At 42.6% G+C, this 15,924-nt stretch overlaps 1 protein-coding gene across 3 annotated transcripts in view; it reads right to left on the bottom strand.

Moving 5' to 3' along the window:
- The window catches only part of LOC115470054 (cytochrome c oxidase assembly protein COX15 homolog), a 56,226-nt gene that overhangs the window by 5,498 nt on the left and 34,804 nt on the right, over positions 1 to 15,924 (bottom strand). For all 3 annotated transcript variants that reach the window (XM_030202938.1, XM_030202939.1, XM_030202940.1), the window contains 2 exons: positions 6,319 to 6,400; positions 5,665 to 5,819 (listed from right to left, as the gene is read on the bottom strand). In XM_030202938.1, coding sequence (XP_030058798.1) covers positions 5,665 to 5,819; positions 6,319 to 6,400 — 237 coding nt within the window. The remainder of the gene's footprint in view (positions 1 to 5,664; positions 5,820 to 6,318; positions 6,401 to 15,924) is intronic.

A 15,924-nucleotide genomic window follows, 5' to 3' on the forward strand; every position in this document is an offset into this window, starting at 1 on the left:
GAGGGGGGAATGGGCCTGGGTCCGCCTGCCTGAAGTGCACTGCACCCATTAAAACTGCTCCAGGGACCTGCATACTGTTGCGATGGACCTGAGTATGACATTTGAGGCTGGCACAAAATATTTTTTAACTATTTTTTTGAGGGTGGGAGGGGGTTAGTGACCACTGGAGGAGTAAGGGGAAGTCACCCCCGATTCCCTCCGGTGGTCATCTGGTCAGTTCGGGCACCTTTTCATGGCTTGGTTGTAACAAAAAAAGGGCCAAGTAAAGTCGTCCAGGTGCTCATTAGGGACGCCCTTTTTTTTCCATTATGGGTCGAGGACGCCCATGTTTTAGGCACGCCCAAGTCCTGCCTTCGCTACGCCTCCAATACACCCCCAGGAACTTTGGTCGTCCCCACGACAGAAAGCAGCTGGGGACGCCCAAAAACGGCTTTCGATTATGCCGATTTGGGCGACCCTGGGAGAAAGACGCCCATCTTCCAATTTGTGGCGAAAGAAGCCTGCTAGTGGCCTTTTTATTATGAATCCATGTGTTACTACATCACAGGACATTCAATGCACTTTGGCGGATTATTGTTTTTTCCAACGATTCACCAGTCACAATGCCTTTACAGAATTATACACAGCGGCATTTTTACAACGTATCGTCATCACATTTCGAGGTATTCACTGCATACTAGCAAGATTATCTTTTTTTCTTGAAGTTTTCACTGTACATTTTGTCACACAATGTTCTTCTCTTTTCCTTATGTATTATCAGACCATTTTTATAATTATAGAAGCAATTCCTGAGTGTTATACTTAAACAATTTTTTTTGGATCTATTCACATTTCATGGTGAGTCATTAACACATTCTCAACCTTGCTTTTGCTACTATGTGCATAAAATGCATCATATATATATTTTTCTGTCTGATATGTACATATTAATTTTACCATATGAGCAACTGGAACTCTTTTTAGGGCCAATGGAACAATTGGAATAATTGAGTATGTAACATCTTTTGAATTCAGTCCCCTGTATTCCATATTATTTAGACTATGTAGACAATACACATGTTTTATCCATATAAGTACATAAGTATTGCCATACTGGGAAAGACTAAAGGTACATCAAGCCCAGCATCCTGTTTTCAACAGTGGCCAATCCAGGTCACAAATACCTGGCAAGATCCCAAAAAAATACAAAACATTTTATACTGCTTATCCCAGAAATAGTGGATTTTCCCCAAGTCCATTTAATAACGGTCTATGGACTTTTCCTTTAGGAAGCCGTCCAAACTTTTTAAAACTCCGCTAAGCTAACCGCCTTTACCACATTCTCTGGCAACGAATTCCAGCGTTTAATTACACTTCTTTATTCATTCACTCATTTATTCAAAAATCTTCTATTACATTCAGTTATCCACTCATTCATTGGAATTATATATATATATATATATATATATATATACATATATATATATATATATATACACACACACACACACACACACAGTGCACTCCATTTAAGTGCACATCGGATAAGCGCATGCTCTGTTTAACTGCATGTCGTACTTCGGTCCCGTTTTTGGTGCCATCAATTTCTATGGGGACAAACTTCGGTTTAGTGCACCACTGATAAGTGCAAGATTCGCTTACATGCATAGTTTAAGACCGGTCCTCTGCAGGGAAGACTCCACATAAGCGCGTGCACGGAATATGGAAGCCGAATGGCGTGTGACAACCAACGAGATTTCAAAAACTTACCACCCCTTTAGCTGCCACAGGCAGAATAAGCGAAAGAATGTTGTACACTGGGGTCGTCGTTGCAGCGGAACTGTAAGACTAACACTGGCTGAACGAATAGAAGTTCTTAAAAAATTAGAAAACAAAGTCAAGCATCTATTGCTAAAGAATATGGTGTCAATCCCAGTCAAATTTCACGTGTCTTGAAGCAGAAATACCAGCTTCTGGAAGACTGGCAAAACAATACAAATCCACAACAGAAATGAAAACAGGCGGGAAAAGCTGAGGAGGTAGATGCGCTCTCTCAAATCAGGAACAGAAAGTTTCCTGTCAGTGGTCCACTGCTTATGGAGAAAGCTAACCAGCTAGCTGAAAGTCTTGGACTAACTGAATTCAAAGCCACTGTTGGATGGTTGGAAAGATGGAAGGAGAGTAACAAGACGCTGATGACTTTGGTGCTGAAAATTGGGTTGTTTCAGTTCTTCCTACCATCTTGAACGAGTTTGCACCGCGTGACATTTTCAATGCTGACGAAAATGGTCTCTACTGGCAAGCGATTCCTGATGGAACACTTGCATTCAAACATGCCGAAACTACTGGAGGTAAAACATTGAAGGACCGGCTGACGATCCTCTTTTGCTGCAATATGGATGGGAGTGGAAGTTGGAACTCCTCGTCATTGGAAAGAGCAAACAGTCCCGTTGCTTCAAGAAAGTTAAGCGACTTCCTGTGTCATACGAGGCTAATGCAAATTCATGGATGACTGGAGAAATTTAGAAGCAGTGGCTAAAGAAGTTAGACACTAGAATACGGGCACAAAAGCGTCAGATTTTGTTGCTTTGTGATAATTGTGCTGCACACACAGGGATGATGTCAGGCTGTCTAATGTCAAGGTGGTCTTCCTGCCAATTTCAAACAACATTATCGGGCTCTTGTACTACGTCGTCTGATGAGCATTATGGATGACCAGACTGGCAAGGATAAACGTGCGGATGAACTGGCTCGTAATTTATCACTGTTGGATTCCCTACATATGCAGAAAGAAGCCTGGAATCACGTTACACAGGCAACCATTGTGAACTGCTACAAGCGGACAAGCTTTGTTAAGGATGTGGAGAGGGACGAAACAGATGCAGCTGTTGCAAACGCGTCAGATGAACAGGTTATTGACATTCCAGCCAGTGTTACTGAAGAGGAGTTCCATTGCTACGTAGCTGTTGATTACGATCTACAAACAGCTGAAGACAGCACTGATGTCGAGATATGCGCCTACACGCAGGCAACAACGACTGATGATGGAACAGATGATGAAATGAGCAGTGAGGCACATGCTGATGAAATTCAACAACCTCCTCCTGTCACTTTTGCAAGAGCGCTGGAGAGTCTCAACACCATGCAGGCCTATCTGGAGGCCACTGGATGTCAGTGCTATGACAGTTTTTACCGTCTGGCAGATGTTGTCTATGGAACTCACAGACCCAAAAGTGTACAGAGGACTATAACTGATTAAAGTAAGCCTAATGTCAGTTAAAGGAGACTGCATACTGTACGTATAATAAATAGTACTGTACATATCAGTTGTCAAGCTTCTTTGGGTCACAACGGTTAAGTGCACGCTCTGGTTAACTGCATGCATTTCTTTGGTCCCAGACCCTTGCATTTAAGCAGATTGCACAGATTGCACTATATAAAAATGTTTTTAATATTTTTTCATTTCTTTCCTTTTTATGTATGTAATTATCACCTGGTCTTTCAAAGAACTTTATGTGCCAAAAGGTTTTATGATAAAAATATGCCACACATTTTTCCAGTACCAAATATAAATATATAGGTACCATCAATATCTCCCTTAGACTATTTATTTATGGAGTAATGTGTACATAGGAAGGCACAATTTGCATATAATTTAAACATTATATTTTATATTCATATGTTTGTAACTGTATTCATTTTATACTATTTTATATTTTTCATATATATCTTACATTATTTTTTATATTTTACGTCATTTATGTTTTATAGTTCTCTAGGGCAGGCACTTAGTGCTGAAACACAGTGCCATGTCGGGCAATGTATGTTTTTTGCAAAGTACAAGAAATAAAGGGCTGTGCTTACTAAGGTGCACTATAGGAAAGTTAGCATTTTTAATGCGCATTAAATGCTAATGCGCCCATAGGAATGTATTGAGAGTTTAGTCCAGATTTCTTAATGGCTATCTGGGGGTGAGATATTTAGTATCTGTGGTTGTACAATTGTTATGGTTTTATGTTCAAATTTTTTTTTTTTTTTTTTTTTTTTTTTTTAAGTATGAAGGTGTTCTTTTGTAATCTGCACAATAAAAATTTATTATGGAAAAAAAAGTATTCACAATTATATCAACATAATAACTAAAACATATCAATAATCTACAAAAATTAAAATCATTACAAATAAAAATCAACAACCATCAAAAGCCTACTGGGAAAAAAAAAAAAAAAAAAGAGTTTTTGCTGTTTCCTAGAAGGAAGTACTAACTGAATGTGACACAGTCATTGTGGTTAAGTATTCCACAATTTAAGAACTGCCACCAAAAATATATTTTCCCTGTGGACATCCCTGCCACATTTAGACACCCACAGTTACACCAGATCTATGGCTGGTGAAACTGCGGGTACATAAAATATTAAACACGTCAATACTGGGTTATGCTAGCATTCTATAATGGAACCTGGGTGCCCAGGTACTGCTATAGAATAGGCTTGTACTGGGCATCTTCAGGGTGCCTAAATGGAGGTGACCATTTGTAAAATTTCCTCTTTAGATTCTAAGGGCCCTGCTTACTAAGCCGCGCTGTAGGCGCGCTAACGATAGAGACACCCATTATATTCCTATGGCTGTCTCTAGCATTAGCACGTGCTAAAATGTTTGCATGCCTAGTAAACAGGGCCCTTAGTTTGTTTCATGTTGAGCCTGGTTTAAGTATTGCCCCCTGCTTGTAACCAGCAACACTACTACCGTGTTTCCCCGAAAATAAGACACTGTCTTATATTAATTTTGCCCCCAAAAATGCACTAGGTCTTATTTTCAGGGGCTGTCTTATTTTTCGGGGAAACATCGGGGGTTGGATCGGGGTTGGCTCGCCCGCCCTCCGTCGCTCCCGGAACTAACCTTAAACGCCTCCTTTCACCTTCACAGCAAGCAGCAGCAGGGCAGGCCACTCCTTCCTTCCGTGTCTTACCTTCGCCTGACGTAACGTCTGCGAGGGCGGGGCACGGAAGGAAGGAGAGGTCTGCCCTGCTGCTGCTTGCTGCGAAGGTGAAAGGAGGCGTTTAAGGTTAGTTCCGGGAGCGACGGAGGATGGGTGGAGGGGGGGCCCAGCGACCCTGCTTTCAAACAAAAATTTGCTAGGTCTTACTTTCGGGGGAGGCCTTATATCTACCAATTCAGGAAAACCTCTACTAGGTCTTATTTTCGGGGGATGTCTTACTTTCGGGGAAACAGGGTAACACACCTACAGTGCAGCACTGACAGATCTGCTTTTATATTATTAGAAATTAATTTTCAAGCAGAAAATCCTGGTTAATTTTCCAAGGAGTAAGGGCTCAAACCTATTAACACCTGTGCAGTTCAATTTCAATAGCCCAGATGCAAACTTTCAAAATAGCAGCACTAGTTCTTTATAGTGGTAAACCCTTTTTTTTTTTTTTTAACGTTACATTTGTACCCCGCGCTTTCCCACTCATGGCAGGCTCAACTTATGGGGCAATGGAGGGTTAAGTGACTTGCCCAGAGTCACAAGGAGCTGCCTGTGTCTGAAGTGGGAATCAAACTCAGTTCCTTAGTTCCCCAGGACCAAAGTCCACCACTCTAACCACTAGGCCACTCTTTCACCCCATTCTAACATTATGTAGGACTACAAGCTAAGTAAGGCTTTATAGCTGTATAAGGAAATCATACCAGTATTCTGTGGTCAAACTGTACTGTTGTGGGATTCTCAAAGATGTTTTTCAGTACTGGTGAGAAGGTCAGAAGATCCTCAGGGATCCAACGATCCCCCATCTTAGGGAAGGAGTTATAAACGAGGCCAGCATCCAAGCCTGCTACAAATGCACCTGCATTTAGGAAGCATAAAGTTCAAAGAGTTAATGTATATGGCACTAGAAGTGAATCCACCTGGAATTCATTCCTACTGAGGATAAACCAGGGGCTGAGGAACACTGCAGGTGGCACTAATTACTCACACTGCAGACCAATCAATTGTAGTCAAAACCAAGTAAGCTGGAAAGAAGAACAGGCAGTCAATCCTAGGCCAAGATTTGAGCAGCCAAGGAATGCCAAAAGACAGCAGAAAACTGTTCTGCAGTATCAGACTACAAGTGCTTTATTCCCATGATTGGATCAGATTACATCATTCTTCCCAAAAGAACTAATGCTGATAAATCCAGGGCAGAACAAAATTATTTTCTCTCTTACAAAAAGTGGCAATTGTTTTCAGACAGACTTAACATGCAAAAACTGCTGCAGGTAGAAATGTTATAATTTGGGCCACAGTGATAAGGAAAGTGAAGACCTTGTGTAGATGTGAAGCATCTGAGGAGCACTATTCTGTACCCGAGAGTGCAGTGAAGAACACGAGGCCTGCTGTCCCATGAGCAAATCTTCTCAGTTTCAGTAGCTGGTGCGTTTCAGGTAACTACAAACAAAGCCAGGAATTCTGTTATAGGGTAGACAGTATTTCAGAAAACCTACAGTGGTAATTTACAGGGGTTATAAATTAAGGGGTGGATATTCAAAGTGACTTAAATGGTCATAAACGGCTCCTGGATGTTTAAATTGCTTGTCCAGGGCTAACCAGGCATATTCAGGGGCACTTAGACCAGACAGTTCTGCTGAAATATCTGGTTAGCGTCCAAGCAGAAACCGGCTACTTTTTTTTTTTGTTTTGTTTTTTTGTTACGTTTGTACCCCGCGCTTTCCCACTCATGGCAGGCTCAATGCGGCTTACATATTGTATACAGGTACTTATTTGTACCTGGGGCAATGGAGGGTTAAGTGACTTGCCCAGAGTCACAAGGAGCTGCCTGTGCCTGAAGTGGGAATCGAACTCAGTTCCTCAGGACCAAAGTCCACCACCCTAACCACTAGGCCACTCCTCCACTCCACTCCTTTGTGGGCATAGTTGGCACTTAGCCGGTTAAGTGCTCATATTAGCACCTAACCTGCTAAGATGAACTGCATAAAGTTTTATGCGGTCCTATTTATGCAGTTATCCTAGCCAGTTAAGTGAAGAATACTGCACTTATCTGGCTATGTCTTATCCGGCCGGCACCGCACATCCAGGAATAAAATCAGCTCAAGTCGGCAAAATGCTGATTACTGTCGGATGAATATCTACCCATAAATTAAGAATTCTATCCTACCATTTACCTGAAAGTTCAATGTGGATCACATCTCTAGGATGTAACAGACTTAATACAGAATAACTTAATGAATTGATTATAGCTTTAATTTATGAGGGTCTTTTACTAAAGTTGCAGTAGGGTTTTTAACTCACGGTAGAAATCAGCTGGCGGTAAATGCCAAGACGTCCATTATATTCCTATAAGTGTCTCTGCGTTTACCATCAGCTGATTTCTACCGTGTGCTAAAAATGCTACTGCGGCTTAGTAAGACCTCCTATGTCAGAAACCTTTCAAATACTTACGTTTTTAAAGACTGACCAAAAGACATATAATTTGACTGACATCGTAATGAAGACTGCAAACCATTCCAAATGTTAGTAGCAGCATTCCAGTATATTTAACCACTTTAGTTTCAGGAAAATATAGAATTTAGTATTTCTGGAAGTACAGACCAGCAAATAAGTGGTACAGGAATCCAGTGAGCAATGAGATGACAAAAATTTAGTAAAACATACACTTTAGTAGAACCAACATTAGAAAAAAAAATTCCAATATCTGTCAGCCAGCATAGCTGATTCTTTGTGAATGTTCAACAAAGTACAGATATGAGAACCTAGAAAATGGTCCCCCTGCCCCCCCCCCCCCCCCCCCCAAAAAAAGCAGATTGAAGCCTTGGAGCTATCTGAAAGAGCTCCTCGACAACAGTCAACTGCCGAGAGCGTTTGAATGTGTTCCATTCTTAATAGGCTGCTGAAAGACTGGGATGTTCAAGGGAGCAAAGCACAAAGTAGCAGAACTGGATACAAGAAACAGATGCTGGGACAGAAAGCATGACAGTGAAAGGACTCTCAGAAGGGGCAAGACAAGGAAGGAAAGCAAATCCTTGAGTGAATTCTTTCAAAAAGGTGGTAAATAAATCCTAATAAATAAATAAATGACAATATTTTCTTAATATAATGTTTTTACATATTTTGTCTGACATTTATTTATTTGTTGCATGTGTATCCCACATTTTCCCACCTATTTGCAGGCTCAATGTGGCTTACATAGTACCATGAGGAGATCGCCTTTCCGGTATGACAAATACAGAGTGATATTATGGTATAATAAGGTGCATGTGTGACAGATACATAAGGGAATAGAAGATGCCACAAAAAAAGTTATCCATAGTTTCCTAGCAGACCATTACCAAGTACCAGACTCAAAAAAAAAAAAAAAAAACTACCCCCCAAAAACACAACTAGCCCATTTCTCTTCGGGAGCCAATTCTGAGCCCACGTATTCCCAGTGAAAGCAACCAGAACTACTGATGTACTTGTGAAGGCCAATGTATATGAGCAGTGAGTAGAGGAGTGGCCTAGTGGTTAGAGCACCGGTCTTGCAATCCAGAGGTGGCCGGTTCAAATCCCGCTGCTGCTCCTTGTGATCTTGGGCATATCACTTAACCCTCCTTTGCCTCAGGTACAACTTAGATTGTGAGCCCTCCTGGGACAGAGAAGTATCCAGTGTACCTGAATGTAACTCACCTTGAGCTACTACTGAAAAAGGTGTGAGCAAAATCTAAATAAATAAATAAAAATGTATATTAAAAGAAAAACACAGGAGATACCCTTTATATATTATATTTTAATATATTTATTTTTACCCCCCCCCCCCCAACCATATACACATGTTTTATATTATATAATGTAGATTGGCAAGCAGGCTAGGCATCAAGCAGACAAAACCCGGGTAAAGAATTTTTCCCTGGTTGAAATCATTACCACTTTCCCAGGAGGCTGGGATTTTGAGAAGACCCATGTAGTCAGAAAGTGGGTTAGTCCTGAAGTCTGGAACACAGGACAGTAACTAGGGCGAAGGGAACCTTCTGTCCAATCAAAGAAGTGTGACTAGGCCAGGAAACAGAGAAGAATAGATTGTAAGCTCTTTGAGCAGGGACTGTCTTTCTTCTATGTTTGTGCAGCGCTGCGTATGCCTTGTAGCGCTATAGAAATGCTAAATAGTAGTAGTAGTAGTAGTAGTAATAGAACTAGTGAAGTTGCATGCAAGCATATAAAACTTATGCCTGAAACTTTTCCTCGTTTCAACCAATATATCCCTGAGGAACAGAGTGAGCATATGAAAGAAAAGTCCATTCACCCTGCTGACCACGAGAAGATGGAATTTTTAGAAGTTGGTAATTAAAGGAACTCAGTTTTTCCTAAAGAACCTTCTAGCTTAGCAAGGAACAGCTGACTGTTTTGCAACAGGGAGTTGCTTCTTTTCTTTTAGAAAATTGCAACAAAAAGCACAATAACCAAGCATCAAAGTTTGTACAGAAAAGTAACATGGCATACACAATTTCATAAAAAGAAAATGGTAAATTTCTTTGTCCTTGTAAAGTCCCCAAGATTAAGAGATAGAGCCAGAGAATTAGCAAGAATTAGCAAAAAAAAAATTCTTATGAAAGCTACAAAGGAAAAAAATCTACTTTTTAAACTAAATATATTAGGAGGTCCACCTAATGTGCTGAGAGGAGCGGACGTGTGCTCGTTCCTCTCTGGAGTTCCCGCACCCCAATCATCCCTTTTAGAAGCCGCTTCAGAAGTTTTCAGTCAGAATTTCATGCTGAAACCCCAAGGCAGTGGATGGACAGATTTCTGGTGACGCCTGTGAGCAAAATGCCTGCAAAAAACCAAAAGCCCGAGCGTGAAAAGCTCCGCGCCTGTGAAGACAAGATGGCGCCGGCTGAGCACTCCGAGGCCTTGGCCTTTCTCAACAATGCAGCTACAACAAATCACAGAAGCCGTAGGTCGCTCTCTAGAACCGCGCTTGAACAAGCTTTCAGACCAACTCATTAAAGCAGAACATGTATACGATGCTTCCTTCCTGTTATGTTTTAGGTAGCCTTGTTTTCTCTTTATAAAATAAATACAAAATATTGGAACTAAAGTAGAATCGATGTTGGTGGACACGAACAAAAGAACCACGGAGCTGGAGGACAGAGTTTCGGCAGCGGAGACGACAAAAAAAATGGAGTAACTGGAGAAACAAAACCTTGGAAGCTCAAATAGACGATTTAGAGAATCGGTCACGGAGAAGTAATTTGCGCCTGATTGACCTACCTGAATCCCTACCGGACTGGAACCTTCTAGAGCTGTTGGAGCGGTGGCTCTGCACAGAATTTGCATTGTTGGATAGTATGGGCCCTCTCTGCCTGGAAAGAGCGCACCAGGTGGGCCGTATGCGTGAAGGAGGGAACAGGCCTCGGATGGTGTTGGTGAAAGTGCACAACTATATACACAAACAGGAGATCCTACAAGGCTTTCGGCAAAAACGAGATACTCTCAAATATGATGGCGTCTCAGTACAGATTTATCAAGATTACTCGGTGGCGTTGCAGGAGAAAAGACACCATTTCTCCTCCCATTGCTCGGAACTACGTGAGCTCAAAGCCCAATTTATGTTTCTTTACCCAGCATTGTTAAAGATATTCCATCAGGGACAGTGGAAGGCATTTGATTCACCTAAGGCAGCACAGCAATGTTCAAATGACTTTCGGGAGACTGCGACCCTCACTACCTGAGCATCTGGGCAGGATCTGGACTGATAAGTATAGTTACTAACTGTACAGATTACTGTTGGCAGGCTGTTATACCAGATTGGGGTGCGGGACCCCGTAACATCGGAGTGAATCACCTATTTTCCTCACATGCGTGTGGTGGGAATTGTTTTGGGAATAGATGGGGATGGGAGGGAAGGGGGGTGGTGGGACAGGGAAGGGAGATTGGGAGTTATGGGGAGACTGGGGTGCTGCATGGGAGTGGAGGGGACTATGGCTAGATCTCGTAGAATTGGAATGTGGATACGTATATGGTGTATGTGTGGGGGATGCGGGGACACCACTGGGTGAGGCTGGGTGCCTGGTGATGTATGTTGAACGGGGACTTTGTAAATTGTTGAGACTTGTGACCCCCTAGATGACGGCCACACAGAAAACAAGACACATTAGATATATATCTTGGAATGTGGGGGGCATTACTTCCCCATTAGAGAGAGCTAAAATCCTGGGGGCCCTAAAAAACGCCATAAAGTGGACATGTGTCTACAGGAGACCAGGTTGTTGAGGGCAGGGCATTCCAAACTGCAACGCCAGTGGGTGGGGCAGCTATAAAGACCTCTTCAGGGCGGGTCACATCCAATTTGAAAAAGAAGGCAGAGACTTTTGTAACCCATTTTCAGGAATTGTATGCTAGTCCTGAGATGACGGGGATGGCACCGTCCGACATCCAAGCATACTTAGAGAGGTCGGGATTGGCCAGATTTACAGGAGACTTTGTGAACGCTCTCAATGCACCACTCACTGCTAAGGAAGTGCAAAAAGTGATTAAAGGCTTAAAATTAAACTCGGATCCAGGCCCAGATGGTTTCACAGGACAGTTTTATAAGATAATGCAGACTCAAATACTGGGCCCCCTTGTAGACTATCTTGAAGAGGTGATTGAAACACAGGGATTTCCGAGACATGAAAACACAGCATTAATCTGCCTCCTGCCTAAGCCAGATCGTCCCAGGGATGTGACCGGGAGCTATCGCCCAATCTTACTTATAAACGCAGACGTCAAAATACTATCTAAGATATTGGCTAACAGGTTGGCAGAGGGGCTGCCAGAGTACATTCACCCAGACCAAGTTGACTTTGTTAAAGGGCGTCAGTCTTTACGTAATATTCGCAAGTTATTGATGGCCCTCTCCCTCTGTCAATGGAGATTCCTCTGGTGGTGACCAGTTTGGATGCTGAGCGTGCATTTGATAGGGTAACCTGGCAATTCTTGACACCCTCACTTATTTAGGAGTCTCGGGCTGGTACTTCAGGGCAGTGTCGGCACTGTACGTGGACCCAAGATCAGCTTTGCTAGTTAATGGGCACCGCACTGACTCATTTCCCATCCTTTGTGACACGAGACAGGGGTGCCCTCTTTCCCTCTATTGTTCCTTCTCACGCTTGAACCGCTTCTCAGAACCCTATGTAACACTGCAGCACTGGAGGGGGTCACAATACAACATAAAGAGATCAAAGTTATGGCCTTTGCAGATGACTTATTGTTAACTCTCACAACCCCCCCCAAACTTCCATCCCTCATTTAATCCAATTGATCTCTGACTATGGCACTCTTTCAGGGTTCAAATTGAACTTTACTAAGTCTGTGGCCCTTCCTTCCTCCCCCACAATACAAAGCTCGTGGCACAGGGACGGCTGGATCAAATATCTGTGTGTTATTATTCCAAACAATTTGCCCACGCTATATGCCTGCAATATTTGTCCCTTGGTGTGCTCCCTTCAGAAGACCCTCAACCTGTGGTGAGCCTACCCGGTATCATTGCTGGGGCGCATAGCACTCTTCAATATGATCTGGGCCCCGAAGTAGTTGTACGTTTTTCAGATGTTACCCCTGTTCTTGAGGGTTAGGGATGAAAAAGCACTGAACAAAATGTTGCAGGTATATCTGTGGCAGGGGAAGAGGGCCCGGCTACCCATATAAATTTTGCAGAAGCCCAAATCACATGGGGGATTAGGCCTGTTAAATTTAAGACACCTAACAGTAGCTTGCACAATGAGACATATTAATGATTGGTACAGGAATGTAAATGACTTTTCTTTATGTAGACTGGAGCCTAATCTTTTTTGCAGATCCCATTTCAACTGGCAGATACACAATACCGAAGCACTCCCCAGTACAGCTACGTTATAACCTGTTTATTCACGAAGCACGAGCAGTCTGGAGATGGCTGTGCAGTCGCCACCACTTCTCGGCAGCGGCGACCTTTTTGGAAATCAGACACAACCCAGACTTTCCTGCAGGAACTGATTCATTGGTGTATGCTCGTTGGGAGACTCTGGGGATTCAGTACCTGTTCCAGCTGCTTATGGAGGATGGGAAACTGCAACCCTTTGAGGTGCTGAGCACTTGTTATCAACTGCCCCCCACAGACTCTTTTGCCCATTTTCAACTACAGCATTATGTGAACAGCTTGCCTTGGGAAGACTTGTGCGAAGATGTTCAGGAGACACTGAGCGAAGCACTCACACTGAACTCTCAGAACTTGGTGCCTTTAGCCTTTCATTACAAGTATCTGCAGGAGTCTTCATCAGAGTTGGATTATGCACGGCTGGCTAGGAATTGGAACTTAGACTTGCCAGCACATCCAAACCTGCTTGCACTAGATATATAGAACCACCTGCAATGCCCAACTGTGGGAATTACAGTACAAATTTCTTTTGAGGCTCTACATCTCACCGCGGCAAGCACAAAAGGCAGGATTTGCGAACTCTGAAGAGTGCCCACGGTGCCTGGGTACCCCGGCTTCACTGGGCCATATGTTCTGGATGTATGTGTCTCAGAATACAGGGCTTTTGGGCAAAAGTGTTACGTGAGTCTGAGGCACTGTGGGGATGCACCCTCCACAAGGGCCCCCAGATTATATTGGAAGACTATCAATTACCGACACCCATGCCCCTGGGTCTCAGACTTCTTCCGGAGACTGGGGCTGATGGCAAAAAAAAAAAGAAAAGACTATTTTGCAACAGTGGAGGGAGCCCTCGACCCCTACTTTTTCGTTTTGGCGGACACAAATGACTTCTTTGCTGGTTATGGAGGCTCAGAATTTTTCAGGCAAACGTTTTCGCCACTGTTGGGAGCGCTTTGGTTCTAACACTGCAGCCTGCTGCTAGAAATGGGATATTCCATTGAAGGACGGTCAGGCTTCCATGCAGCACAGGGGTGGGTTTAAGGGAGAAAATGTTTGTAGTCACTCTTGGAATCTCTCAGTATGGACAGCGGGGGTCAGAAGGTATCTGTGACCTGTAGATATGTGCAACTGTTCTCTCGCTGTCACGTTACAATAAAAATTATTTTAAATAAACTAAATATATTAAACCTCAAGCAAACAAAACTAATCCCCAGTGGTCCCAGATAGGACTTCCACTGATACGACCAAAAGAGAGATCAATTGTGCAGGTTGGAAAAAAAAAAAAAAAAAGATATATTTTATTAACTTATACTTAATACATTTCCATGGAAATTTCAGAAAAAAGGACCCCAACTGCAACACACCAGGTTTCAATAACAAAAATTATCTCCTATGCTTCTTTTGTCACATCTGGAAAAATCCTAATTTTACTATTAAGGAATAAATCCTCCTTATGTTAAAGAAGAGGCGCAGCAACCAGTCTGTCAGACTTTAATGCAAAGGAAGTATCAAAACCAATGGTGTCATGAAATCAGATTGACATCAGAAGTATCTAATATATCCAAAGCTGGAGGTCCAAGAGACCCAGGCAGATTCTCACTATATCTTCTCTTAGCACTTGAAAGGTAATCTATCTGGACCATGGGAGGCATCATTTCAGGAGCTACTTTCAATATATCGATGATAAACTGAAGAAATATTTCTTTAGGTGATCTCGTAGGTATTTTAGGAAAATTTAGTGGCAACAAATTAGTAGAACTCATTTGGTTTTCTAATGTCTCTACTTTCAAATTTAGAACACCATTATTCATTCATAGGCGTAGTTTGACTGTTCAATTTGGGGGGGGGGGGGGGGGGGCAGAAGTGTGCGCTGTAACATTAGCATACATTTCATACATATTCATTATGGTTATCTAAAAATATGGACTGGACAGAAACCCAGTTTATTGGACAGTGAAGATTATTTTTCACTGAAACGAGTCAGCTCCAAGGGAAGTTTGTCTCATGGTACCCTCCACTCACATCCCCATGAATTATCAAAGGTAGTGCACACTGTCTCTCCCCTTTCCCTCACTACTGTGGCTTGCTCCATCCTTCTTTAGCTGGCACTCTCTCTTCCCCAGTACTCCAATATTTTCCCCATACCATGCCAGTATGAACCTTAAAAATACACGGGATCTAGATGTACAAAAGCTGTATCTGGGTTGGCAAAACAGCTGACAGTGACAGCAAGTAGTTTCTTATCCTTCAGAATAACATTTTCAGATGAGTTTGTTTTGTGTATTCCATAACAGTCACAGGAATGAACCCACGCTTAAATCAGGGTGTGTTGCCCGGAGATGATCTCAGACGTATTGTTAACATTTTTCATCGTTTCAAAAACGGCCTCCTTCAGAAGTTTGTAGGGTGGGTAACATCGACAAGTAACACACAGTTTGCTATATTGCTCATCAATGTTACACTTTACAAATTTCCAAAGGAAGCTGTTTTAAATGCAATGAAACGGCCAAGATGAGCACTAATTAGAAAAATACTTCCCTAGAACATGAATACACCCCCTACTAAGAAAACAGAACAAACCGGACAGTTACAAATCCCTAGGCGGAAAATATACCCTAGCAGAGTATCACACCACAAAAAGAGGCTCAGCAACCCCACCACCTGTGATGTTCTTCCTGCCTTGAGTGGCCTCCTATTACATACACCTGGAAACTATTGCTGGCCAAACTTGTGGTACCTTTGGTCTCCTTTTGTAGAGAAGTTTTCTCCAGCCTTTTTGGAGCTGGTCTCTATTGAAATTATGGCACCATGAACTTTAATTTGCAGCCAGTATGTGGGGGTGGGGATTGAGTGCAGAGGAAGCCCTCAAATTTTAAATGCTTCCTTTTCTTCATATTTAACTGAGCAATCGGCGTAATCTCTTGGTCCTCGACCACAAGAAATCTTCCACTGGTAGTTAGTAAACATGGTAGTGGAATTAGAAAACGTACAGAGAAGGGCTACAAAATTGATAGCACACAGGACGACTTCTCTATGAGGAAAGGGAAAAGTGACTAGGGCTCTTCAGCTTGGAAAGAAGACAGCT

The sequence above is a fragment of the Microcaecilia unicolor genome, chromosome 5 (genome assembly GCF_901765095.1).
Source record: "Microcaecilia unicolor chromosome 5, aMicUni1.1, whole genome shotgun sequence".
Lineage (NCBI taxonomy): Eukaryota > Metazoa > Chordata > Amphibia > Gymnophiona > Siphonopidae > Microcaecilia > Microcaecilia unicolor.